The following is a 26,428-nucleotide window of genomic DNA, read 5'->3' as shown; positions in this document are numbered from 1 at the left end:
CTTTCCCGGCCTTTCCTGCGCGGAGAAGGGAGTTCCGCCGCCTCGTGTGCTTGAGGTGTGCTGCGCTCCCCAGAGTACGTCGCTGCCTATCCTGCCGGCACAGCAGGCGCTATGAAGCCGGTGAGGCTCGGGAGCTCTGGGGGAGGAAAGCCCGCGGGTGTGTTTGTGCGGGGATTCGTAACGCGACCATGAGTCGGTGTCCCCTTTCAGGATTTGTGTCTGGACATGCGGTGCGGTGTGAAAGGGGTTGTTCAAAATAAAGGAGAGCGGGGAATAAATGTTTTCTGCGAGGCTTGGCTTATATTTAAAAAGTATTTGAGGTGGGAGGAGTGTGGAATTACGTGAATTGTGCCACGGTGGAGGTTAGGGCTGCCAGCTGGTAGTGGCTGGAGATCTCCTGGAATTCTCCAGGCCACAGATCAGTTCACCTGGAGAAAATGGCTACTTTGGGGGGTGGACTCTATAGAATTATGCCATGCCAAGGTCTTTTCCCTCCCCAAATCCCACCATCTACAGGTTGCACACACACACACACAAACCCCAGATCTCCAGGAATTTCCCAACTTGGAGCTGGCAACCCTAGTCGAGGTAGCAGCCCAGAGTAGCCGTCCAGCGGTTGGAAGCCAGGCAGGATCAGGACTTGAATGGGGGACCTCCAAGGAAGACTGCAGAGGAGCACCAGGGCAAACCGCTTCTGCTCATGTCTTGCCTTAAAAGCCTCATAAAGTGGACTCTGCGGTGCAGGGGAGAGGCCCGGGTGCCTTCTTAGTAAGGAGCGGGAACAAAGAACGTTTCTTGCTTTTCTATAAGAACATGCCCTTAATGTGACTTGCAGCAATTAACTTGAATATAAAATCTGTCAAAAATAAAGCATTGCAAAAGGGTGGTGGGGTAGTGAGGAAGGTAAACACTACCACCACCCCCAACACAGAAATGGCTATAATGTGATTACTGAGGAAATGCTTGTAGAAACTTAAACTTTCATAGAGAAAATTGTTCCATCATATAAGGTAACCAGGTAGAATAAATATGGATACTTTAGATAGGGGGTTTAAATATTGCTTCAATGTCAGTGTGTGTTTTTTCCTTCAAACATTCATTATCTTGTTCCAAAATATTAGTTTTACTGACAGCTCTTCCCTGTTCTCATTCATAACTGTTAACAGCACTGGTTGTTAAAACTAAAACTTGTGTTTTGATGAAGTCTGTCACCAGAAGTGTGTGGCCACCAGTCCTAATTCTGCATCTGTGTATGATACCAGTTTAATAGTGCTGCCTAATTGGTGAATTCTTCAGTTTAAGAACAGCTCTTCTCTTTGGACATTCCTTGATTTTAAAGTCATATTTGTCCCACAAAGGTCAACTAACCTTCTTTGTTTCTAGAGAAGACATGCCAAACGGGTCCCAAGCTTCCGCAAATTGTTGAAAACAAGTAAAGTAAAACTTGAAAACAAATTAAAAAACAAACAATATAAGCAGCAGAGTACTGCTAAGAAATACCGAAAAGAACAAAAGAAGCTCAGACAAGCTGTCAGAGATGCTGCAGCAAAGACACCAAAGCCTCTGGAGGATTATAAGAAAAGGCATCTGGGTGAGTTTTCAAGAAGAGAACAGAGTATGAGATGCAATGGCTCCTTTTCCTTTACAATTATTCATGTATATAGGAATAAAGTAATAGACCTAGGGATATTCACAGGATGTGTGCTTTTCATGTTGTGAAACAGTATAGTGTAAAGCCTTTAGTGTAGGGCAGACCATAAATACATCCGTAAATGAAACGTGCATCAAGAAGCTTGCATGAAGATTGATGTAGTGTTCTGTAGTGTATCAGTTGGTAGCCATCCTAAGTTCCATATCCAGCATATCAGTGATTTCTCTCTCCCTTTGAACCTTCTAAATGTTTTGAGGCTTGAATTTATGAGGAGATTTGACATTGATAATAAAAATTTTGCTCTGCAGTTAAAGGAAGAAATGCCAGTAATAATGAATATTGCTGTCAAAGAGTCAAATGCACTCCTGGCAGTAAGTTGATCTCTGTAGAGATGGTATATCATTTTTTAAAAAAACGAATAAGTATATTACCATCGAAAATTGCACTGTGAAATGCACTGGGATCCATTCTGGGCCCAAGAAGTGTGCTAGGTTAGGTTGTGTGTGTGTGACTGGCCCAGGTCACCCAGTGAGTCTCCTTGGTGGAGTGGGGATTTGAACCTGGGTCTCCTAGATCCTAGTCTGGCACTTTGCTACACCACGCTGGCTTTCAGTACTGTTCTGTCCTCGATATTTGTAATTACATTGATTCTGAACAAGGATGGTTTATTTGGCTGTTGTGACTAATGGCTGGTATCTAACCCCAGCTACCAGGCATGAGGTAGATGTAGTTAACTTCAGTCTATCTTTTTAACCAATTATTTCAATCACATCACTGGTTAAAAAAATACAGTGTTTATAGCAAGATTTCATACAGAGTTTTCAGGATGATTATGAACAGCTGCACAGTTTTGCTCGGGAGGTCTACTCTTCAGCCTTCGTGCTTCTGCTTCAAGTAACTTCACTGAAACAGAATGCAAAGATTTTTTGTTGCTACCTTTGGGGGGAGCTATTATGATTTTAAGTGCTACTTAGAATGTTACTGTGCAGGTGTTACTGGCTAGAGGTGCCTTCACTGTTACTTAAACTATCAGCCTTGAAAATGATGAAAGTTGCCCAGAAACTGAATGTGAAGGCAGTTTGGAGAAGCCTCTTGTTGGATTTCTCCAGGCCAGCTGATAGTGTGAAAGAAAAAGCAAGTCTGTTTTAGGTTTGTGCAAGTCCACTCTTTGCAGACTCAGTCTTCTCCCCCTTTCACATCATTCATGTTTTTTAAAAGAAGAATAGCAGTGGTTTTAATATCTTTTCTCCTCCATTTGTGGATGGAGAATTTAGACTGAAGGAGTTGGCTATATTACTATTAGAGGAGTGTAATGGTAAAAAAAAAGAGAATAGAATTATAAATACTACTTTCATTAACTGTGCATAGTTGAATTCTCCCTCCCCTTCATCCATGAAACCAAATGGCAAAAAAGAAAGATCTTTTAGTCTGACTTAATCACAGTGTAGCATATATATATTTTTTTTCCCGTGTCTGTAGTTACTCTGTTTACATTTGCCTCTGCAGAAACAGAGGAGGAAGAAGCAGCCCTTCCTCTTGATATGATGGATGAAGATGATCTGAAACTAATGGAGGAGCTGGCTCAGAAAGCATCTTTTATAACAAGAGACTTGTCATCCAGGTAGGCAAAGGAGTTTTGAAACAGTTTCAGCAGTACATAACAATTTCCTTGTTTGTGGAGATTCATTTAGTATGCATTGATGTAAACAAACTTTAAAGCTGTTCAGCATTCCAAAGATGTATGGCTGAAGTTTCTGGCTGGATCTCCGATGTTTTCACAGATGGTCTTTTCTTGTGGAGTTAGCAGTATTTTCTCTTAGTATTTTATTATCCCTTGATGGCAGTTGCCCTTGCTGTCAAGGAATAACAGTTTATTTTAAAAATTGATAGAAATGTATGCTCAGGTGCTGCAAAGGGTGGATGCACAGACTCCAAAAGCAAAGGAGAAGAAGTAGGGTCAGAAATTTAAACAGGTTGTCATGGAGCCAGGGAGTATTGTGGGGGCCTGCCCAGTAAAGGTGTCCCCTCCCAGGAGCCCTATTATCTCACAGACACCCCTTTCCCTCCTGCCCCTTTCAGCCTTCGATTAGGCAATGGCCTTATGCTGGCTGCCACCTCTCTGCTTTGGGAGTTCAGTTAGGGAGGGCCCAGAGTACTCCCACTCCTCCACCCTTCCAAGCAGCGCCCCCTTATTGAGGAGGATGTTGCCAGATGACTAGATGAGCTAAAGACGTGAGAACCCTGGCAGAGTAAAACAAACTGTTTTTATTTAACAAGATGGGGGTAGTGGGGACACTTATGAGCGACAAATTTAATGGTATTTTTCAATAAACAGGCAAAATAAACATAAAATTGCTGGCAAGAAAACAAAGTTTCTTAACGTGGCTAACTAACTGTTCCCAATACCTGGCTCTTCCAGGGTACAACCCACCATCCCTGGATGAGGGATCCACTCCTGCTGGTAGCTGCTTCTCTGCTTCACAGCTCCTGGGAGAAGAACATTTCTCATGGTCCAGCCTCCTTGGTTCCAGTTGGCCTCCTGTTTCCCTCCCTTTTTGCTTAGTTCAATCTTAAACGTGGGGATGGATCTTGGGAAATGTAGGCCTGCAGGGGAATTGACAGTAAGGGCTATTGGAAATTTACTCCAGCCTCAGGCTTCCTTGAGGCCTACAGGCCCAAGATAATGACACTGGTACATTCACAGCGGCTGGGGGAAAGCTTTCAGTGGTAACTTGGGCTGACAGTAATTGTAATGGCAATTCTTTATTAGAAAGCATCATCTGGATAGTTTTAATGACGGCAAACCACAGCATCCGGAAAGGTTTTCAGTGACTGGTGACTCACCAATTTTTATTTTTTGAAAGTTCAATAGAGGCATTCTAAAGCAATGACAAATTGGTGAGTAGGGATCCCATTCCCCCGGTGGGGGCGGAGGATTCCCCGCTCCCACCTTTCACCCCCTGCCATTGCTTACCTGGCTGGGGAGAAAGGCAGGGAACGGGCCTCCAGGGTGCACTCCCAGGGCTGGTGCAACGATGTTGCTGACATCATTGCGCTGCCCTGAGAGTGCGCACATGCTTCATTGTGGCCTGATTTGGGCCCCAAATGGCCGAATTGGGCCTGTTTGGGACCCAAATCAGCCCACTCTGAAGCACGCACTCCTCATCCTTGCACGGTGATGTCACTTCCTGGATGATCCCAGGAGCACTAGGAAGGTAAGTAATGGGTTCCCACCCTCCCTCTGGGAGGGGAAGGGGATCTGACAACCCTATTGGGGATGGGGGGGATGTTTTCCATATAAATGTGTCTGCATAGACTGATCAGGGAATTGTTTGTGCATTTGTTAGTGTAATAAATTCTGATAAATTCATGAGTCTTTACCCATTTAGTGAACCTGTTCATGCTAAGAAACGGAAGAACGAGAGTGTGATTGAGAAATATGAGAAGATGCCTAGGCGCATGCAGACTGAGCCTGAAAAGGAACTTATTCATCTACTTCCTATCAAAGACAAACATGGACTTATTCCCCAGACCATGGAAAAGCAAGGTGAGGCCCAATTGGGATTGTCAGTGCCAACCAAGCTGTCACTTTTAAGACCGGGGTATTGGTGGAGGTGAATTTTAAAGAACCTTTTCCCCCTACAGTTGAAGAGGAGGAGGAAGAAGAAGAGAGTGAAGTAGAAGAAGCAGCAGTAGTGGCACAAGGTAATAGTCTTATTTTTAAAAAGTCATTTGTACAGTTGTAGCATTTATTTGATTTTCCTTCAGATGATTTAACTTTTTTCCAGAACAATTGGATTTAAATTGTTTAATTTATCTAGAAATATTTTGAAGTTGTTCCTTCATTGAATTACTGAGACAATAAGTAAAACTTAGAAATCTGTCAAGGAATGAATTACTCTTAAACTATTTCCAGATGTTACAATTACAGACTTTGAAAAAAGGTTCATCGGGATACCAGCAAAACATTCCCATCCAAATATCTGCTCTTGTCAGTTCCTAATGGAAATGCCATGAACACATGCCCCAAAATTTTACAAGTCTACATACATGCAAGCATTAAAAAGCTGACTAGTAGGAAACTTTTAATTCTGCTTTTATTTTTCTTCACCAGCTATTGAAGAACCCTCACCCATGCTCACTGCTGAAGAGCTCTTAGTTCATAGGAGACAGACGCTGCAGGAGAAGAAGTTGCACATAGCTGCTTTGTCCTCTGCTGTCCTGGCTGATCCAGAAAATCACGTAGGTCATGTTCAATCTGCCCTGAAATCAGCAAGCTAAAAAAAATAATGAACTCCATGTTGAAATGTTTTCTTACCTGTCAGAGCCCACACAATTGCACATGTCGCCGTTATTACAGGAAGTAGAAATCATTGGATTGTATGATGTGGCTGTCATGGTTCTCTCTGGAAAAGGCATATGTGCTGCTACCTGTGCCTTGCCCCTCACAAACTTACAGTGAAATCCTAAGCAGAGCTACTCCAGCCTAAACCCACTGGAATTCATGAGCTTAGACTGGAGTAACTCTGCTTAGGATTTCACTGTTAGTGTGATTGCCAGAACATTGCTTCTGAATTGGGAGTGGGGATTTCCTTTTCTTAGACTCCATTTTAGTGTTGGGTGATATTTCAGTTGTTTTATGCAGTTAGTTAAATGTATGCCGTTTATTGAAGTTTTTGGAGTCTACCTGATCTAGGTGGTGGTACTTCCACTTAAGGAGCTGATGCACAGTTCTGGGATGCTTTTCAAGTTTTGGAAGCAGTCGTTCATACTTCTGATTTCATGTTCTCAATCTGATATTTTTTATTGTATTTGTGATTTCTTATTTCAGTCTGATCTGTATTGAGTTGTGCTTGCTTTTTGGATGTTATCTTAGGGGTTTTAATGGTTTTGTTCAGGGCTTTTTTTCTGGGAAAAGAGGTAGTGGAAGTCAGTGGGTTGCCCTCGGAGAAAATGGTCACATGGCTGGTGGCCCCGCCCCCTGATCTCCAGACAGAGGGGAGTTTAGATCTATCTAAACAATCTAAACTCCCCTCTGTCTGGAGATCAGGGGGCGGGGCCACCAGCCATGTAACCATTTTCAACAGGTTCCGGAACGCCGTTCTACCGCGTTCCAGCTGAAAAAAAGCCCTGGTTTTGTTTAATATGCTGTAAGCTGCCTCAGTTACAGATTGGTGCAGAGGTGGAATCTAAATATTTTAAAATTATGTATCAACACAAAGATGCTTAAATATTTGTACAGCATCCCAAAGTTGGTTCTCTCTCTGGATTCTCTGTGCATGTGTTGTTCTTAGGTAGCATTGGTAGCAATTGTTGTTACCCCTTCCTTATAGTAACAATGCATATCTAAATTTTGCTTGGTACCTGTATTTGCCAGTGTGAATTTCATGAGTATGTTGTCCCCAAGCAGATAAAGAAGCTGAAGGAGCTACGTTCAATGTTGATGGAACAGGATCCCAATGTGGCTGTGATTGTGCGGAAACTGGTGATGATTTCGCTGATGGAGATATTCAAAGATATTGTGCCATCTTACAAAATCAGACCTTTAACTGAGACTGAAAAAAACACAAAGGTGAGATTATAGAAATGTAAATATTTTTGACAGTGGCTCAGTATAACATTGGGTGGGTTGATCTACTCACATTTTGAATGGAGAAAAAAATGGATCATCATATGTTTATGAAATTATTTCAGTCCATACATTGGAGGCTTTTCACTATAGCCCATGATTTCTCAGTAAATGTATATGATTGCAAAGATAACATTTGTAATTTTGGTAACCAAACAGCAAACATGTTGGAAACTTATTCACTTTCTCCAGATGCTGCCTGAAATACTTTGGAAGCACTAGAGGAGTTCGTGAAAACTAACTAAGAAAAACCAACGCTCATATATACATTTTATATTTTTTTACTTATTTATGCTTTCTGTGTGTTCAGACTTGAGAGGCAGCCTGTGTACATAAGTATATATATCTTTAAATTATCATTTAAATCATTTTCTAAATAAGTAAAAAAATAAAAAATGTATATATGAGCATTGGTTTTTCTTAGTGCTTGCTATTTTCACGATTCTCTCTGTGGGGTTGAAATACTTTGGAGGCAGCATCCTGTTCTTTTCAGCATGAATTAAGCTGTGATATAATAGCCTTGTAAAAAAGAATCTTGAGTTTTATGGCAAAACCTAAAATAATGTAAGAGGTGAGAACGAGGGGTGTGCGCTTCAGGTTTCCAATTCGGGAAAAATACCTGAATCGGACCCGATTCGCAAAGATTCAGGATTTCTGAAACAGCCCCAGCGTACTGGGACATTTCAGAAACTCCGAATCAAAGATTCCCGAAGCTATTTGTGTAGCTTTGGGTCAAGGGGTTGAAATATCCCTCTCCATGCTGCTGTGCAGTGGGAGGGAGAGGGACATTTAAACAACCAATCAGCTGTTTGTCAGGGGGTTCCCTGACAAGCGGCTGAGTGCAGCCTGCCGGGGTGAAATGCTGTTCTCCCTGCTGCTGCACAGTGGTAGAGAGAGGGGCATTTCACCCCTGAATCAGCTGCTTATCAGGGGTTTCCCTGACAAATGGCTGAGTGCAGCCTGCCAGGGTTTACATTCCCTCTCCCTGCTGCTGTGCAGTGGCACAAAGACGGACACTTAAATCCCCGAATCAGCTGCTTGTCTGGGGTTTCCCTGACAAGTGGCTGAGTGCAGCCTGCTGGGGTGAAATGCCCTTCTCCCTGCCACTGCGCAGCGGCAGGGAGAGGGACATTTCACCCCTGAATCAGCCATTTGTCAGGGGTTTCCCTGAGTGCAGACTGACGGGGTGAAATGCCCTTCTCCCTGCAGCTGCGCAACAGCAGGGAGAGGGGCATTTTACCCCCAAATCAGCCTCTTGTCAGGGGTTTCCCTGACAAGCGGCTGAGTGCAGTCTGCCAGGGTTTAAATTTCCCTCTCCCTGCCTCTGTGCAGCGGCAAGGTAAGGGGCATTTAAACCCCAGGATCAGCTGTTTGGCAGGGTAATCCCCACCAAGCAGCTGTTGGCGGGGGTTTAAATACCCCTTTCCAGGGCCAGGTAAGTGGAGTGGGTGGGTGTTGGGGGGGCGGTAAGTTTCTCCCCTCACTTTGGTATGCTCCGAATCTTTACGGAGCATACCAAAGTGATTTAAATACCCAAATCCGAAGCGGCTTGCTGCTTAGAGTTTCGGGTGTTTACGAAGATTTTTCCGCTTCGGATAAACCGAAGCAGGAAACTCGAATTTTTTTCTGGTGCACACCCCTGGTGAGAACCAAAATAAAAGGGAACTAAAACCTGAGAACAGCAAAATACCACTTGCTCTGTGTTTTAGCCATTTGTCTTTGAAGCTCTGCAGTAGAAATACCTAAGAATCAAAGAGGAAATAGGTAAATAAACTGGTGTCTCATTAACTGAGAACTTTCACAAGAGGCCCCTAAAATTAGAGATGAACTCCTGCCTTTGAAACTAATTTAGACAGTTTCAGGAAAGTTGAAATATATGCAGAAATATTAGTAAATCAGTGAACTGTTGCCGAGGCCATTTCTAATCTTGGAATGACTTGGAAGTAATTCCCCTCAGTTCTTTCCCAGATCTCCTGGTGACTACAGCTAGTCTCTATAATGTTGGGCTCCCCTTGGTGTTCCTCGAGTGCTGTCTAAACTACATTTAGAGTACTGGGGAGATGAGTGGGAGAGAGCCCCCCCTGTCTGCTGGCCACATCTGTCAACCTCAGTTACCACAGGTTGAGTGAGGAGGATGGTCTCTCTGGATTGGATGTAGCTCAAGGCAGAGAAGAAACGGGAGTTGTAGTGCTCACCTTTGTATGGAAGGTCAGCATTGTGAGCTGCTGTAGCCTGCATTGCAAACCCTGGAAGCTCAAGTTTTGGAGGCATCTGTACCTAAAAAGATAATGAATGACTTCTGGTTTTTGTTTATATGTTCTTGTCAGAAACTTTTTAGTAAATGTTTTTATGTGGGGAATTCTGCAGTCTTTTCATATGGAGGAAAAGATGCCATTTGGACATCTTGCTTATTTTTAAAAAGAAGACTTTAATGCCTGAAGTTCAGAGAATAACATGAAATCTTAAAATTCTCTGTCATGAAATAGATTTATGGTAAAGTATTTCCCAAACTCTCTTGTTCACAGGTTAAAAAAGAAACACAAAAGTTAAGAGAATTCGAGGAAGGCCTTGTGAGCCAGTACAAGTTTTACTTAGAAAATCTGGAGCAATCTGTGAAAGGTACATCCCTTGGTTAGAGGGTGGGGTGATACGGTTCCTTACAGGAACAGACAACCCAAAGTGGATTGTTCTTAGAGTTTCAGTAGAGCCACTTGTGTAAGTATTGGTTTAATCATAACAATCAATGCAAAATGCATATGCTTTTGCACAGCTCTGTGGTTTGTAGCTGTCTTTGGGATTCTTTAAGGTTCTGAGGTCACTTACATTCTATGTTTGCATCAATAATGCTCTTTCCTTTTGCTGCAGCACAAACATGGCTTTGTAGCTTCTTCAAACTCTACCTTTTGATTGTATATGGCTTGAAAGGAACCCAGTGGTTACACCCCATCCTGCGTTGAAGCAGAATCCCAACACATAGGTCTCTTATAGGCAAACCTATTCAAATCAGATTGCACTGTGCAGTAAATCAGATGTTGCCTGCCTTTACTGCATGTAGCTTCTGAATGGTATGTGTGATGTACATACCATTTACTAATTGACAAATGCAAGCTCATCTGTTCCCCAGCGGTACACATGGTGTACATAGTTGAAGGGAAGTTGAAGCCAGCAGAGTGTATGTGATTTACATATACATTTCTTTTGTTAATAATTGTATTGCGGAGCATGGCCCTAACTCACAGCACACAGAAGACCCTTGGGTTCTAGTCTCCAATTTGAGATTGATGTAAACCTTTGACTTAGATTATTGGTATTTCTATCAATAATAATTTTCTCTAATAGTTGATGTCCCAATAATCTGTCCCAGAACGGCAGTTTCATTTTTTCCCCATGCCTCTAGAAGGCTGAACAATCCTTTCCTAAGAAAACAGCAAACACAGGTAAAAAGAAAACCCATGGCAGGAATATCTGAGATTACTCAGAATGAAGCTGGCTTCCATGGAAACATTTCCTTATTTGGGGGTGAGGATGTCATTCTTGCGATCTTACTCCAGAGCACAATGAAATTTTAAGTAAAGTTAAAGCTATTTTCACAAATGAGGCTTAATCAAGTTCTTGTCATTTGAAAGGCTATATAAATTAAGTGAAATGTTGTGTGCGCACTCGATGTAAAAATACTGTCCTCTACAGCCTCTCTTCATTAATAGTGTAAGACGTGTCCTTTGATAGTTGCCTGTATCTTCAGTTTCTGTGTTTCAAATATACGGAGCATTCCATCCAGGTGTAGCTTTCTTATTGTCGTAAGTGTTCCAGAAAGTGATTATGTGAAGTGAGTGCGCATCCTGAAGATGGATGAAAAGAAAAACGGTATATTTGTCAGTATCCCCAGGTGGTGATGTCAGAAGGAAAAGGCTGCAGTGAGCCAAAAAGGGGGGTGGGGGGACCTTTGATTGTGTGTGTGAATCATAACTCTCTTTTGAGATATGTAGTTATTTTTATGGACCAAATTATTAGTAATTAGTGACGCTGGGGTGGGGTGGGGAAATACTATAATTTTGCACATTGTTTCATTCAGACTGGAAACAAAGGAAGCTGAAGAAAAGCAATGTGATTTCCTTGAAGGCGTACAAAGGCCTTGCAGAGATCGCTGTGAAGTGCCTGTGTGAGCTCCTGGTGTCCCTGCCCCACTTCAACTTCCACAATAACATCATCGTACTGATTGTTCCACTCATGAATGATGCTTCAAAACAGGTAGGTAAATCCCATATTGGCTTTGACAGCAGTGGCTGCTGCCCTTTTGATGCTGAAACTAGTCACTTCTCATTCCAAAGCATCCTTTGACAAGCTAAAAAATGTGTGCCCAGCACTTAATACATTTTATTATGGAAAGAAATTGCTTTTTTTTTTTTTTTTGTAAAATCAAAAGCCCTAAACGTGAAACTATTGATTTCTCAGATTTCTGAAATGTGTTGTGATGCAATCAAGAACCTCTTCAAGCAAGATAAGCTCGGTTTAGCCTCAATTGGAGTTGTGAAAGTAATTTCTGGACTTGTGAAAAGTCAGAATTATGATGTTAGACCTGAGGTAATTTTCTAAGTTGGACTAGGGTAGTGCAAAGATTTGGGGGTGGGAGGTGTTTCAAAACTGGGAAGAAACTTAAAATTGAACTTTTAAGTATTCGCTGTTTTCTTTTGAAGGACCTACATTTGTAAGCAAATGCTTCATTTAGGCCAGGAATGTAACTTCTGCCTCTTGTTATCAGAAAGATATCAGCTATGCCTTCTGGATATGGTTGTGCGATAGCACATTTAGCTCAAGTTGTGTTTTTTGCTTTCTTATTGGAAGAGTTGTACAGTTAATTAATTTTGGGAAATAAATACTTATGGGTTCTCTCTAGGTATTAATGACGCTTCTTCATCTGAGAATTAAGGAAGTAGAAGTTAAAAAAGATGCAGAAGACATTGCACCGAAAAAGAGATTCATGTCCTATAAAGAAAAAAGGAGAAACTTGTCAAGGATGCAAAGAAAGGTGTCGTTTGTGTTATTCTGTGTGAACGTCCCAGGAGTTTTGTTAGGTTATTTGGTGGTTCTTACACTGCTAGTATCAAAAGAAGTACTATTCTGTTCCCACAGGGACTTTGGGCTGTTTACTAATTCTTAGTATTAGTATACCCTAAGTATACTTAGGTATACTAGGGTATACCTAATGCAGTTCTTTAGATGCCTATTATGTGTCTCAGCTGTTAATCATGTTGTGGATGTGTATGAAGCAGATCCATTAGCTGGTGAAAGATTTGTCAATGTTAAGCATAAATATATACAGCTTGTTCACTGTGTTTCTGTGCTCTCATTTCCCTTCCCACTTCTCATGCACAGAGGTCAATCAAATGCATTTGGTTTGATCATGCTCCATTTTACTATGATGGTTGAATGTAGGCATCTTGGCAAATTGGAGATTTACTCTCACAAGCCAACCCCTAGCTCTATTTTGCAATCAGATCAGAAAGGAGCCCCAAATCTGAGCAGTTCTCTTGATTTTTTCCCCTAGTTTTCTTTCATCTTTGTGCAGTTGGAATTGAATGTTTAGTTGAACCAGTCATTCTTCTTTTATCAAAAAGCAGTAGATAAGAGTGCCTTTCCCATCATCTGTGTCTAAAAAATCTGTCTTGCCAGAGTATTTTTTACCATATTAAAGCGTGTGTGTATTTTCAGTGGAAGAAAGCAGAAGAGAAACTGGAACGAGAACTCTTAGAAGTAGAAGCCTCCGAAAGTACAGAGAAAAAACTGAAACTGGTAATCACTCTTTGCCTCTGACTGTGGTGTTATATTGGATATTGTGTCACGTGTAAGTGAACTGATGGCAGAACCTGACAAACTGAAGGCTGTGCTCAAGGTGGTTTCTTGGAGGCTGATCAAGAATTAAACATTTCTGTTCATAGAGTATGCAAAGGATACATGTGTGAAAGCAGAAGTTCTTGTTTTAGAAGTGCATATTTATAGCTTATATTTTTAAAATCTTTTGTTCTGTTGATGAGTGCTGGAATGTATAAATCGTGCAGCAACAGATAAAGAATTCTGGGCACAGAGTCATTGATATTATTCATAATGCTGTAAGCTAGTAACTAGAAATAGCTGAACTGCCAAGACATCACAAAAAAGGTCTTTGAGTTAAAGGCTTCAAAATGTATTATGCATGAAAAGAAGGTTGTTTAAAGCCTTGGATATTTCATGTGTTCATTTCTTTGTACTTTCCACTGCAGCACACAGAAATCTTGAATATTGTATTTTTAACGTACTTCCGAATACTAAAAAAAGCACAGAAGTCTCCGCTCTTGCCTGCTGTGCTGGAAGGTCTTGCAAAGTAAGAATTTTGAGTTATAATTCTTTCAAATTTACTAACATGACGCATCATATGCATAGGAAAATTATACATTGATCATGGGAGAAACAATATTTTATTTATAGAATATTTAAATCCCTTTAATATAAATAGCCAAAACCATTTTTTAAAAAAGACAGAAAAATAACAATATTTGTTTGAACAGAAAAAAAACTTTGAAAAGGAATCATTTAAGAAAATGACAAAATATATATTTTCACCTAACTTAAAATGAATCTTGTTGGGATTTGTAAGATCTACATGATGAATTAGATTTAGAACTTTACTCACTGTTAAAATCTACTTTTGATCATGGGGGAAACCCCCTCCCTTGAAATTCCACTTACTTTAGTTGGTTTAAAAAGATTTGATTATTGCTTTATTATCAAAACTAACATGTTACAAGAGACCCTGTGTTACATTGCAAGCTGAAAGTGTATACAAAAATAAATTTCAACATTCTGGAAAAAGTTATGGGAATCCAGTTGTCCATTGTGCAAGCAGAGGGGTTTTTCTGCTTGTACAGGACAAGGTGGGGCGATTTCTTCTACCTGTTTCTCACTCCAGCCTTCCTGACTGCATCCCCCGCTGTCTCCAAGGTTTCCTTTTCCCCCAGGAATGCCTTTTTTGAAGGGGAGGTAGAAAAGATCCATACTATGACCAGTGCACCATTCACAGTTATTTGGATCCTACCCAATAAGATCCTAGGTGACATCTGCCCATTTGTGTTTTTTCTGTTACGATGTTCATTTCTAGCTGTTTAGCTTAAAGTTACTTATATAGGAATATAACTTCTCAACTTATTTTCATCTCTCTGGTCTCTTTTTATACTTGTATAAAATTGGGTATACTTGAAAACCAATTAATAAACATGAACAGATACTTTGGTAAAATATCATGTGTGTGTGTCTGTGTGTGTACTCATTGCTAGTATGCTAGTCAAACCTTATTTTGCTTTCAAACTGATTACTGGCATAGAATGCTGTTCTTTGTGGTGGTGGCATCTGACGAGATAAATTTGCAAACTAATGTCTTATGCAAATTTTAACACTTAAAAATATTACTAAAGTTTAAATTATTTGAGTATGACTGGGAAGATTTTCTGTAAAGTCACAGATTCTATATCTTGATTTTAGGTTTGCTCACTTAATAAACTTGGAATTTTTTGATGACCTTTTGCTTGTTTTGAACTCTCTTATCATGTCTGAGGTAAGTTTATTTCTGCTTGATAAGGTAAGTGTGATGGACAGGACTAGTTCCAGCTGTGCCTGTCCCAGAGAGGCAGCTAGTGAGAGCTGGTGGAATGCTGAGTGGCAATTGAAAGTCAGTTTGGAAAAGTGGTTACTGGGAGGAGGTTTTGGAAGCTATGAAGAAAGGAAGCAGAAATATAGCTGGCTGCTAATACCTGTTCTGATACATAGTAATCATTCCCTGTTTAACAACAGTATATTGAATTTTAAAATAATACACTCCAGTGTTCTAGCTTGTAAATAATTTTTTGTTTGTTTGTCGGTGGTTTAACTCTGGCTGGCTTGAAGTTGTTGCCTGAGGGAAAATAAAAACACACAAAACTAAAAACACTCTAGTCATGCGCAGTGGGCCATATATTTAATCTAAATGGTGGCAGCATAATAGGAGAAGTTAACACTGAGTTCCCTTTCCCCAATTGCCCACGGCTGTAGCTGGGTGATAGGAAGTGGACATAGGGGACTGTCTGTTAGGGGTTTGTGCTTCGGGTTCCTGGTTCGGGGGGAAAAACCCTGAACCGGGCCCGATTTGGAAAGATTCGTTATTTCCGAATCGGGGCTAGTATGATGGCCCTGATTCGGAAATACCGAATGAAAGCTTCCCGAAGCAATTTGGATTGCTTCAGGAAGATTTGGGGCCTTAAAGGGTGCTCGGCCTCCTGCCCTTGCACCAACGCCCCACTTACCTGGGGCAGTCTTCTAGTAGTGGCGCGGGTGGCGGCGATGCCGGCATTCGCTGCCGGCTGCCGCTTTGGCCTCTGCGGTGGCGTGGGCAACGGGCTTGCTGCTGCCTTGCCGGCTGCCTCTGTGGCAGCACAGGCAGCAGTGGCAGCGTTTTCTGCAGCCCTGTTGGTCGCCACTTCGGGCTCTGCGGTGGTATGGGTGGTGGCGGTGGCATTTGCTGCTGTTTTGCTGGCTGCCGCAGAGGCTGAAGCAGCGGCACTGGCGGCGCAGATGCTGGCTGCAGCCTTCCCCGCCGCCCTGTGGGCTGCGGCAGCAGCAGCAGAAGGCCTGCTCTGGCCTTCAAGGTAAGTGGGGTTGGGGGAAGGGGAGCTCAGGTGGGAGGTGGGAATCTCTCTTTGGTATGCTCCGAATCATTTCGAAGCATACTGAAGCAATTTCCGAAACCTGAACCGGTTATTCCGATCCAGGTTATTCCAGATCGTTTTCCCCGCTTTGGGTAAATCCAAAGCGGGAAAACCAAACCTTTTCCATGCTGCACACCCCTACTGTCTGTCTGCTGGATCCTCTAGGAATAGGAGAGGAGGGACCTGGTGAGGAATTGGTTCAGGACTCCCTACCTGAAAGATTAGAGGCCAGACAGATGGCATGTTTTGACTGCTCTTTACTCTCTGGGAAGCCCTCAAACTTGGATAGGGAGGTTTTTGTTGGGTGGGGATGTTTCAGGGGGTCACAGTAAGTGAATCTTGAACTGTGTTTTAGTGATTTTTTTTGTCTTGATATGTACAGGTGCTCAGCCACAGAGAGAGCCTGCACTGTGTTCTTTCTACTTTTCACATTTTGTCTGGTCAAGGTAGGTCTCTTTATAAAATGAGGTTTGATTTTTATGAGTTTAGCCTCCTTGCTTGGCTTGTATGAGCCTGTCACTGTAGTTCTGCCTGATAAACTTTATGGATCATCAAAGATGTAATGAGCTTTAATATCCTGGAATCTTACGTACAGCCTTGGGAATGTGACACCCATAAGATTGTAGAGGGAAGATAGTTATAAAGCAACAACAAAGTTTTCTAATGTGGATGGCTAAGTATTTGCCACTTAACTGAAAACTGCATGTGCCCCTCCTGTCTGTTTGGGCAATCTGAGGATTGGCAAGGCTTTACTGCCTTTTCTCATAGAAATCTACTTGCCTCCAATAAACATTGCTTGTATATTTGTAAATATACTGCACTGCACTGCAAGTCTCCATCATGCTCATATCCAGTGGAAGGTAAACTCTGAAACCCTCCTGGATTTCTTATGGCTTGGGGAAGTATAAAATGCTTAACAATACTGTCAGTTATGGAAATCAACTTTAATTGGTATAATATTCTGAATAGGTGATGTTCTTAATATCGACCCTTTGAAATTCTACACGCACCTGTACAAGATACTGTTTAAGCTGCATGCAGGTAATTCCTTATTTCAGATTTGTTGATCATGGAAGAGGTTTATAATTTATCTACATGCCAAGGGTATTTTCATATATGATATGGAGAACTGAGGTGCTGTTGCTGCATAAAGCTGTTTTCTTTGTAGTTGGCTCTTTTTGGAGAAAAAAACTCACGATGGGCGTTTTATACTTCTGCGGAAAGTCCGTTTGAAAGTGCTGGCATGGGTATTAGTAGAGTGTAAAGTGTGCTACTCTGGGTCTTTAGCAGAGAGAAGAACTTGCACTAATCTTCCATGGAAATCTTTCATGGAACTCTGCAGTGTTTCCTATTTGTGAAAAAATACTATTATTATTGATTCAAACCAGAATTGCCTAGTATGTATAACGGAACTATAAGAGAAACAGTGGATGCCTTCAGTCTTTCTGCTACCTTTTGTTCTCACTTTTGCAGCGTGGCTTTTGATTTGTTAGTGTTCTGTTTTTCAGGAACAACCAATGAAGATGTTGCAATAGTACTACAGTGTTTGGATATGATGCTTACCAAGCGCAGGAAGCAGGTGTCCCAGCAGAGGGCGCTTGCTTTCATAAAGCGCCTCTCCACACTAGCGCTCCATGTCCTTCCAAACTCCAGCATCAGTCTCTTGGCAACCAATAGAACATTAATGCATGTAAGTTCTTTTAAAAGATGGTTAGTACATATGTCCTTATGAGGACAGCTGTCCTTATGAGGCCAGCTGTACAGGGAACTGAAATGAATGTTGCTCAGGTGTACACTGTTGAAATTCATATATTATTATTGTACAAATTAAAGTGTTATTCCCCCCCTCCCTCAAATTTCTGGTTTGTTTCTATTGCCTTGTTGTTCCAGGTCGTTCTCAGGCTCAGCCCCTTTTTCATTCATGCCAGAAACAGGTAGAAGTAGATTGGGTCTTGTAACCTTCTCCCCCTCCTTCCCACCCAGTTCTTTCAGTTTTCCCTTCTGCTATGGGCGACATTGCTCATACCCTTCCCCTTCTTTATGATGGAATTCAGTTTTACAGAGCATAAACCTAAAGGACATTTGCTGTACCCAAGAAATTTGGGGCAAGGTGTAGAAAGGCCTACACTGGTATGTGTTATGGAAGCTTTGTAAAGAGAGTAAGGCCTGGAGTTGAAGTATGCTTTCCTGTTGTACCCTTGTGCAGTTTTCTTTAGAGAATTTGTATGCCCACTTTCCAGAACCTGCTTGACCCAACTCTTTCAATGATATCGCTACAGCAGACTGTAATGCCTTTTCATTCCATACGTATTTTGACTGTGAAGAAAAGTTTAGTGATGAGGGTCAATACCTGAATTGGTCAAAACATTTAATTTTGTAATAAAAGTGTCATTTCATTGACACTGTGAATTAACCATTTACTATTATTCATAATGGAAAAAGTTCTGCATAACTCAGGTGTTACATCCACTCCAGAGACTTCTGGATGAACCTGATTGTCTTCAGCCTTCAGTTTGGATTCTGGCATGATTTGGGTCTAAAAACTACCCTCGTTGTCATGCCCGCATCAGGCATGAGACCCCAGGGGTGGGGTGTGTGTGTGTGTCTGAATTCTCCTGGATCTCTCAGCAGTTGTTGATGCAACTGTTGTGGTATCATGAATCACCTGACAGAGTTGGAGACATTGTTTTATGCTCTTACCTTGGAGGTAGATCCCAGAAGTTGAAGCTGGGGGTGGATTATAGGCCTATGGGGCTCCACTGGGTCCTTTACTTATTATTAGTACTTCACTGAATTCTCTATATTTAAAATGTAAGGGGCGGGCAAGAAATATAAGTTAAATGATTCTCAAGCTAGGACTGCTTGTTGTACATTGCTTTATACCCACTTGCCACTGGAGAAGCAATGAGAAGCTCCTATATGAATTGTGCCCTTTCAGAGTTATTTGAAAGAAATGGATTTAGTCAACATTGTGGTTTTACCATAACTGTTCCATCCCTGTTGGTAGTGCATTCTTTTCTCAGTACATTGCCAAAGGATTTAGGACTGCTGGTAATAACACCCACTAGGGTTTTATGATGTCTTTTCACATGTTATATAAGGTAACACAAAAGAATTGTTATTAATGACCTGAATAGTACATATAATCAACAATATTTTGTTCACAATATTCCTTCTATGTAAGCCTCCTTGATTATAGCACTGTTATATCTGCATAAAGTCAGCATTGTCATGACCACACCTACTGATTCATTTTTAAACACTCTACATAGAATATAGTACTATTAGCTCATAACTATTTTTATTGTCTCATCCCTTCTTAGCAGCTGTGCAGCACTTGTGACTTCATAATACTTAATATAAATCTTTTCCCTATCCTGTACTTGTAAATATTTATTTAAAATGCATCATAACTGAGCCAAGTCCGTATTTGTAGCGCATTAATTGGATTCTAGTACTCCATTTAATTTTGTCAAACTCCTTGATAGGTCAACATTTTTCACTTGTTGCATTTTCCTTCTGGTTTGTAGATGCGGAAGAAAAAGACATGGATGGTTCTGCATTTTCTGTTCTAGAGCACTGTTTGCTTCATGATGGAGGCTCTGAACCAGGGATCTAGGAGCAGGCAAAATAGAGATGTTACCTAGGATTTGGTGGGTCTTTCCATTTGGATGGGGCTGTGCTCCCTTTGAAGGACCAATATACAGCCAGAGAAGTACTTACTGGTTCACCCACTGATCTTGGTGCCACTGCAGTGAGTGATGCCTCTGCCACCTTTAGGCTGGGGTGCTAGCTATCGCTGCTCCTAGAAAATGCCAGCCTGGCCTTTGTGATACAAGCTTTAGTTGACTCCAGGCTGGACTAGCATAATGTACTTTGTGTGTGAAGCCTCTTATAAATTACTCAGATATTTCAATTAACTTAAAATACACTTCATTAGTAATGCAGTGAGTTGGAGGGAGCATTCACTGGTATTGCAGTGGGCACAGTTGAAAGTCCTGGTGTCTAAAGCCCTTCATGGTGACATCTGTGGTTACCTTAGGACTAGGAGTCAAGGCATGCTCTCTTGGTCTCTCTCTGCCTATCAGTTGCCCTGCTTCACACCTCTGTTTTTAGTCAGGTTGGTGGGAACAAGGAGCTGGGCATTTTTAGACAAGGTTCAGCCTGTTCGAGAAGTCTGCCTGTGTGCTCTGCCTTTACCTTCCTGAAACTAGTAATTGATGGGTGAGGTTAATGTTTTTAGTTTTTAGCACAGTGTTTTGGCTGGTGTTTGGAAACAGTGTTTATAAAATAGTATTTTAATTCTAATTTTAAGTTACAGTTTGTGTGAATCTGGAATATTTTAAGATATTTATATGGCAGACTGCTTCTTTGTGGTGGGTCATTGGTGGAACTCAGAGTAAAAGAAGAATTAGAATAAATAGCCCTGTAGGCAAAAAGGTAAAGTAGTGCAAGCACCAAGTCTTTACTGACCCATGGGGGGACGTCACATCACGTTTTCTTTGGCAGACTTTTGTTACAGGGTGGTTTGCCATTGCCTTCCCCAGTCATGTTACCAACCTCTGAATGATGAAAGACTGAGTCATCCTTGAGCTGGCTCTCTGGACACGGCTTCCGCCAGGATCAAACGCAGGTCGTGAGCAGAGCTTGGCTGCAGTCCGGCAGCTTCCCGCTCTGCACCATGGGGCCCTGTAATGGGATAAGAAAAATGGTCCTAGCATTGTAGTATTTTGTTTTATTTGGGATAGGTGTGCCCTTGATCGACTTTTTACAGTAGACTCACTACAAAGGTATGGTTTATTTGGGTTTGTTCTGTATTAAATACATCTTTTAATTCTAACAGGTTCCAGCAGGCCACATATGTATATTAAGGTGCTTCAGACTTTCCACATTATTTTTAGTTACCTTAAAAAATACTGCAACAATTGTGAATTGAACACATTTTTTCTCTCCTTTTCCCCTTTGGATGGTCACATTAAAGACTTTTCCAAAGGCAGACCTTCTACTAGACAATGAGTCTCAAGGGAGTGGACTTTATCTGCCTGAGCTGGAAGAGCCAGAATATTGCAATGCGCAAAACACAGCTCTGTGGGAATTGCATATTCTGCTGGTGAGTCTCACACTGGCGTCAATCTTTGTGCTTTATATTGTGGTGGTATCCAAGGAAATCTTTTTGTTTTCATAAAATATTTTTCTTTAGCACAGTTCTAAAGATCTTCAAGATCTTCATTCTGTTTTTATAACCTGAATTGGCTTCCTCTTCCCTAGGGCTTCTCTTTACAACCAGGGAGAAAAATAGGGTGCCCATAAGGTATATTTTTCCCTTCAAGGCAAATAGTAGCCCTTGGTAAAAAGCTTAAAATCAGTGACTAATCTACTTCTTTTCCCAGTTGTCATGTTGAGTTTGTCCATGTTTATTGTGTACTACTGTAAACTTCAGAAGCTTTCCAGTATTGTAGATTTTTTTTACTTGTCTTTGGAGGCTGCTATTTTTTGTTTTTTGTTTTACTTCATGTTCCAGTTTTGCATAGTGCCATGTTTATTCTCTTTTAAGTGCTTTGGCTATTCAGAAAGTAATAAACATTTGCAAATTTGAATCTGCAAATGAGTTCTCCCTATTTTTTCCACTTACTATATGGCAGCTTTGATCTTAACCTTCACTGCTGCTGTTAACCCCCCAACTGCCTGGTGTAGTTTTCAGGTGTACTCTGTTTCTGAAGGCCAAAGCACCAAGATGTTGGGAGGTATGTTGGCTGAGTTCCCAGGATTTTTTTCAGTTCAATTTTCAGGTGCTTTGGGGACCTGATTCCCATTAGGACGATATTATGGGGTGGGGGTTCAGCCTCTGCTGCTGCCCCACCTCAGTGCCATTCTCCTTTCCTACTGGAATAACTAAAACAATGTTCAGTTCGGGCTTGCCAAAAACATTTTCCTGGGGAAGCCATCCATCACCCATTCAACTCACCAGAGACTTACTATACCTTCCACTTCTATAATTATTCCTCTGTTTTAATAGGTCAGTGTTAATGGCAGCTGCCATCTTCCTTCATGTCTTAAAGCTTCAAGCTCCAAAACTGGAAATAAAATGAGATTGCCTAGAACTAAGCTTCTAAATGCCACCCAATTTGAAGGTACTTCAAGATATACCTGCTTGTTTATAGAGGTTTATGGCAGGAGGTTGGTAGGTCCCCACCTCACACACAGACACACAAACCTTTCACATAACCTTTGCCACTCACCCCAAACCTCCCTTTTCACAGGTTTAAGGCTTCCCAGGCCAGGAGTCCACCACTACATGCTACCTGTCTAGCCTCCACTACAGCAGAAAGCCCTGACCCAAATTCTCACAGGGTCCCCTCTCTCCTCTTCCATAGTCTCCACTAGTCAGGCAGCCAGTTCCCTATATTTACTTCTCCTCACCCATCTACAGCCCAGGGCTATTGGGAAAAAGGGAACTCAGAACCGTCAATATACACTGCCACCATTGAATTCACTAGACCATTTCCATGTGACTAGAGCATTTGTGTGTGTGTGTGTGTATCTTATTTCCCCTCAGCTAACAACTTCAGGCCAATTAGGATTAAGCCAAACAAAAATAAACTTTATTTATAAGAAGGAACATAGCAGTGAACAGATTTTAAACTAAAACACACATTGGGGTTAAATAGGGAAGGTTTTAGTATAAAAGAACAGATTAACAGCCAGCTGTCTTTCTGTTGATTCTCTGAGCAGCACCTCAAACCGTTCTTTCCTCAGTCTCTCAAAAGCCTCCTTTCCCCTCCAATGGACTCTAAATCTCATTGGCCCAGCATTCCACCCACTCCCATTGGCTGTCCCTCAGGAGAGGCAAAGCTGGAGCCAGTTTTGTCTGTCACAAAGCTGTACATTGCTGTTGAACCTGGATACAATGGGGTATATCCAACCATTTTCTAAGTAGACTTCCTCCAACTTAAGTGTCTCTTCTTTCAATGGAAATTTGAAGGAAGGCTTATTTGACTGAAGAGAAAGGACTTCAAGCTTGAGCCAAAAGGAAAGGCAGAGTATAACAATGTTGATAAATGAATAAATGAATAAACTTTGCTCAGTGAAGTGGTGGTATAGAGTCCACTCCATTTTTTCTCCCCAGGAAATCCGAGGAGGGGCTTTTTGCAAACCTGTGTTCAGTTGGATTGCTTCAGAATTATTCATTTGTAGATTGGAGATTTTCTAGTAATGCTTATGGTTTGTCCTGTTACTGTTGATTAACAGCTTTGCTGAATGATAAAATGGGGACTTTTTCAGTTTCATCTTGGAAAAGGTACAAAACTGCTTAGTTACACTTGCCTTGCATATCATGGATACCTAAGCTGATAAGATGTAAATAGCTAAATGTAGCATCATCAGTATACTCAAATCTATGCTTCCTTTTCTGCAATACCTTTTCAGAGACACTATCATCCAGTTGTACAGAAATTTGCAGCCCATCTTGTTGCAGGTGCCCCGTCCGAAGGATCAGGAGCTCTTGGGCCTGAATTGAGCCGGAGGTAGGAGAGATTAGTTATGATATGTGTTTGAAAAGGATATAGTTGTCAAGAAAAAAATCTCAACCTACTGATGTAGCATGCTGCGTTGTTTTTTCCATGTGAAGTAGCTATCAATGAGAAATAAGAAATGAAATTTGCATAACTTACTACAGTTTTTCAGTCAGTGCCATAGTTTTAGTTTGTCTCTGGATTTGACTATTAGGGTTGGGAAAATAGGAAGGTGTGTAGGTATTGAAAGAAATCTCCCTGTTTACAGGTTCCTCTTTAACTGTTGTTTCCACCGCAATAAACAGTTTGATATGTTTTAAAACTACTCTCATTAGCTTCAGTCTGAAGAGTTGTCTGCTCTCCATTCTTCTCACAAGTTTAAAATTTAGCACCTTTTGCGCTTTTATAAATAGTTTAAAGAGCAAATTAATTTCTGCAAATGGATGAATCCTCTTATATCATGTCCCGTAGGTTGCCTACAGAACTTTTTGAGGCTTACAGTATGAAAGGAATGACTTTCAACCCTCAGATTGCATCAGTTTCACCACGGAAAAAGGTACCTCTTCCTCAGTATTCTGTTAAATTGTTAAATCAAAGGACCAAAAAAACTGACCAGACCTTGTAGCCATTATGTTATCAGCATCCATAACTATTTCCTTCTCTGTTCCTCTGGCTGGGCGACATTCTGCCACCCAGCCCTGTGCCTGGTGAGAGGTTGATGCATTGCCCCATCGCGTTTCCCCATCACATCCTATAAAAGGGCAGGGTAGCCTGCTCAGCAGACTGAGACATGTTTAGAAATGGCAGAAGAGGGTCGTGAAGCTTCTGTGAACCTTCAAAGGACCGGATGGTTGGGTGATCCTTTTCTTTAGAGAAGGATCTCGTGCTGGGCTGAGGGTGCTCTAAGAAGCAGTGAGAGAGTGTTGCTATTTCTAAGCATGTCCTAACTTGACATTAATCAAGTAAGCTTTGGTGTGTCTTTCTTCCAAGAAAGAATGAACCTTTCTCTTCATGTGCTTTGTGGGCTCTTGCAAGAACCACATCGGAGTGCCTTTCATTTTAGCATGAGGGTGAGGGGCAGATTCTACTCTTCCTCCCAGTGAATTGGGGTGGGGACTGAGAGAGGGACAGGATCTGACAGGTGAAAAGCAGAAAAGAGTATGTTTCCTTCAAGGAGAGATTTCTTAATCATGGCTTTATACAAAATGTGGGAAAGATTCCTTGTCACCAATTCTGTGCTATTAACTACGTTTGTGGAAGATATTTTCTGTGTGATGAAAATCTTGAAGCTTATACTTACTAATTTCAGGGTGACATTTTACAAGGAGACTGCTTTCTGAATGAAGACTTGAAAGAAGCGTTTCAGGCTGATCTTGAAAAGGTTGCTGTCCAAGGAACCCTGGATTTTGCTAAACACTTAAAGGCATCTGTTTCATAAGCCTGTTACAAGCCTATGCTGCCTATTTAAAAAGAACAGAATATATGAAAGATAAAGTGTTCTGCTGCATAAAAGACTCAGTTTTTTCGCTCAGTTTTTTTTTTTTACTATGGATGCCAGGACTTTGGGCAATGAAGACACGTGGAGATGTGGCATTGGCTTGTGCTATTCCCAGAACACACGAAATGAATAAATTGACTGTTTCTTGGGGGTTTAGAAACCATGAATTGCTGATTCCAGATTATTTAGGGACGTTATAAAAATTTTTAAAAACCTTCCAGCTGAGCTTATGTATAATATTGTACAGTATCATCTAATTTTAACCGGAATTGGTTACCCGAAAATTGTTTTACTTGTAAAATATATAGCTTCTTTTAAAGAGTCTGGAATAATATTTTTGTATCTTATTTGTATCCTGAGAATGTCTAGTGCAAGTTTTAATCAGTTGATTAAAAATAGGACAAGGATGCACAGTAATGTCCCATCACTTCATATATACTTTCTTGTTTCATTCCTCCACTGAGTTCTGTGGGATATAGGGAAATTACTGTAACTAGCAGTAAGTCTTCTCTGCTTTTCCCCTTGTGCTTGTGATTTTTAGGATTAGTGGCCACTAGCAAGGGTGAAGTCTCTGCTTCTGCTCTTCACTGTAGCATCTACAGAAATGATGATGTGTATGCAGCATAAGGACAAAACTAGTTGTTACATGAAAAACCCTAGCTCCCCCCCCTCCATCTTATGAGGTTGCAACCCCCTCTTCTCTGACAACTGTACCCAGTTGGCCACCACCACCATCCTTCCTGGTGGGGGACCTTTCAATACAGGTGGAATAGCAACATGAAAGGAAGTTGTGGAATAGAAAAAACAGCTGAAAAAATCAAAGTGCTAATATGCCCTTTTCCATAAACCTCTCTCTTTGGGCTTAAAAACAAGCAATAGTAGGGAAGAATTTTGTACAACTGCATGTAGTGTCTACTGTGAGTCAATGATACTACTCGATTACTCGGATGCATCACAGGAACAGAGACAGATAAAGGATTCATTCCTAGATCTTGTTCCTTGTGATTATTCTGTAAAGTAAGGCACCCTTAATTTTTCTCCAGGCTTTTTAATGGGTATAGAAAAGTTTGCCCAAGGAGGTTCCCTTCTCAGTGTCTGCCTAGTCTGGAAATACTCCGCTGCATTTATCCAAGGGCTGCAGTGCAACTAATTTGCAGAATATAGGATGGGTACTGGATATGCAATGAATTTAGACTTTACTGTAAAAAGGTGTCACTGTGTGAAGCTTGTACCTTTTGATTTTTTTTAACTATTGCTGAAAAATGTATATGCAAAAGAATTCTTTACTACTACTTTTTTTGCTCTTTTTTTGAATTCATTGTCCTCATTTAGTAACTACAAGTCAGTCAGATCATTTATTGCCCAGCACATACTATAAATGCTGCAGAGGGAGCTTATGAACCAAGACAGGGCCATAATGTATGGTGG

At 41.2% G+C, this 26,428-nt stretch overlaps 1 protein-coding gene across 2 annotated transcripts; it reads left to right on the top strand.

The window, feature by feature from the left end:
- The first annotated feature begins 31 nt into the window (after positions 1-31).
- NOC3L (NOC3 like DNA replication regulator) lies at positions 32-25,413 on the top strand. 2 transcript variants are annotated; one of them, XM_054983865.1, is made up of 21 exons: positions 32-120; positions 1,384-1,591; positions 3,158-3,272; positions 5,041-5,198; positions 5,297-5,356; positions 5,766-5,893; positions 7,062-7,223; positions 9,806-9,899; positions 11,353-11,528; positions 11,733-11,861; positions 12,175-12,306; positions 12,990-13,070; positions 13,538-13,638; positions 14,793-14,865; positions 16,374-16,437; positions 16,961-17,032; positions 17,500-17,681; positions 20,973-21,101; positions 23,417-23,514; positions 23,974-24,058; positions 24,812-25,413. In XM_054983865.1, the coding sequence occupies exons 1-21, from the start codon at positions 112-114 to the stop codon at positions 24,938-24,940; spliced, it is 2,385 nt and encodes a 794-aa protein (XP_054839840.1). In that variant the 5' UTR covers positions 32-111; the 3' UTR covers positions 24,941-25,413. The 2 variants fall into 2 exon arrangements, with proteins under 2 accessions (XP_054839840.1, XP_054839841.1); XM_054983866.1 differs by lacking the exons at positions 32-120; positions 1,384-1,591 and having other exon boundaries at positions 3,204-3,272; positions 4,071-5,198.
- The last annotated feature ends 1,015 nt before the right edge of the window (positions 25,414-26,428 follow it).

The sequence above is a fragment of the Eublepharis macularius genome, chromosome 6 (genome assembly GCF_028583425.1).
Source record: "Eublepharis macularius isolate TG4126 chromosome 6, MPM_Emac_v1.0, whole genome shotgun sequence".
Taxonomy (NCBI): Eukaryota; Metazoa; Chordata; class Lepidosauria; order Squamata; family Eublepharidae; genus Eublepharis; species Eublepharis macularius.
The sequence above is the reverse complement of the archived record's forward strand: the minus strand, read 5'-3'. Positions and strand labels throughout refer to the sequence as shown.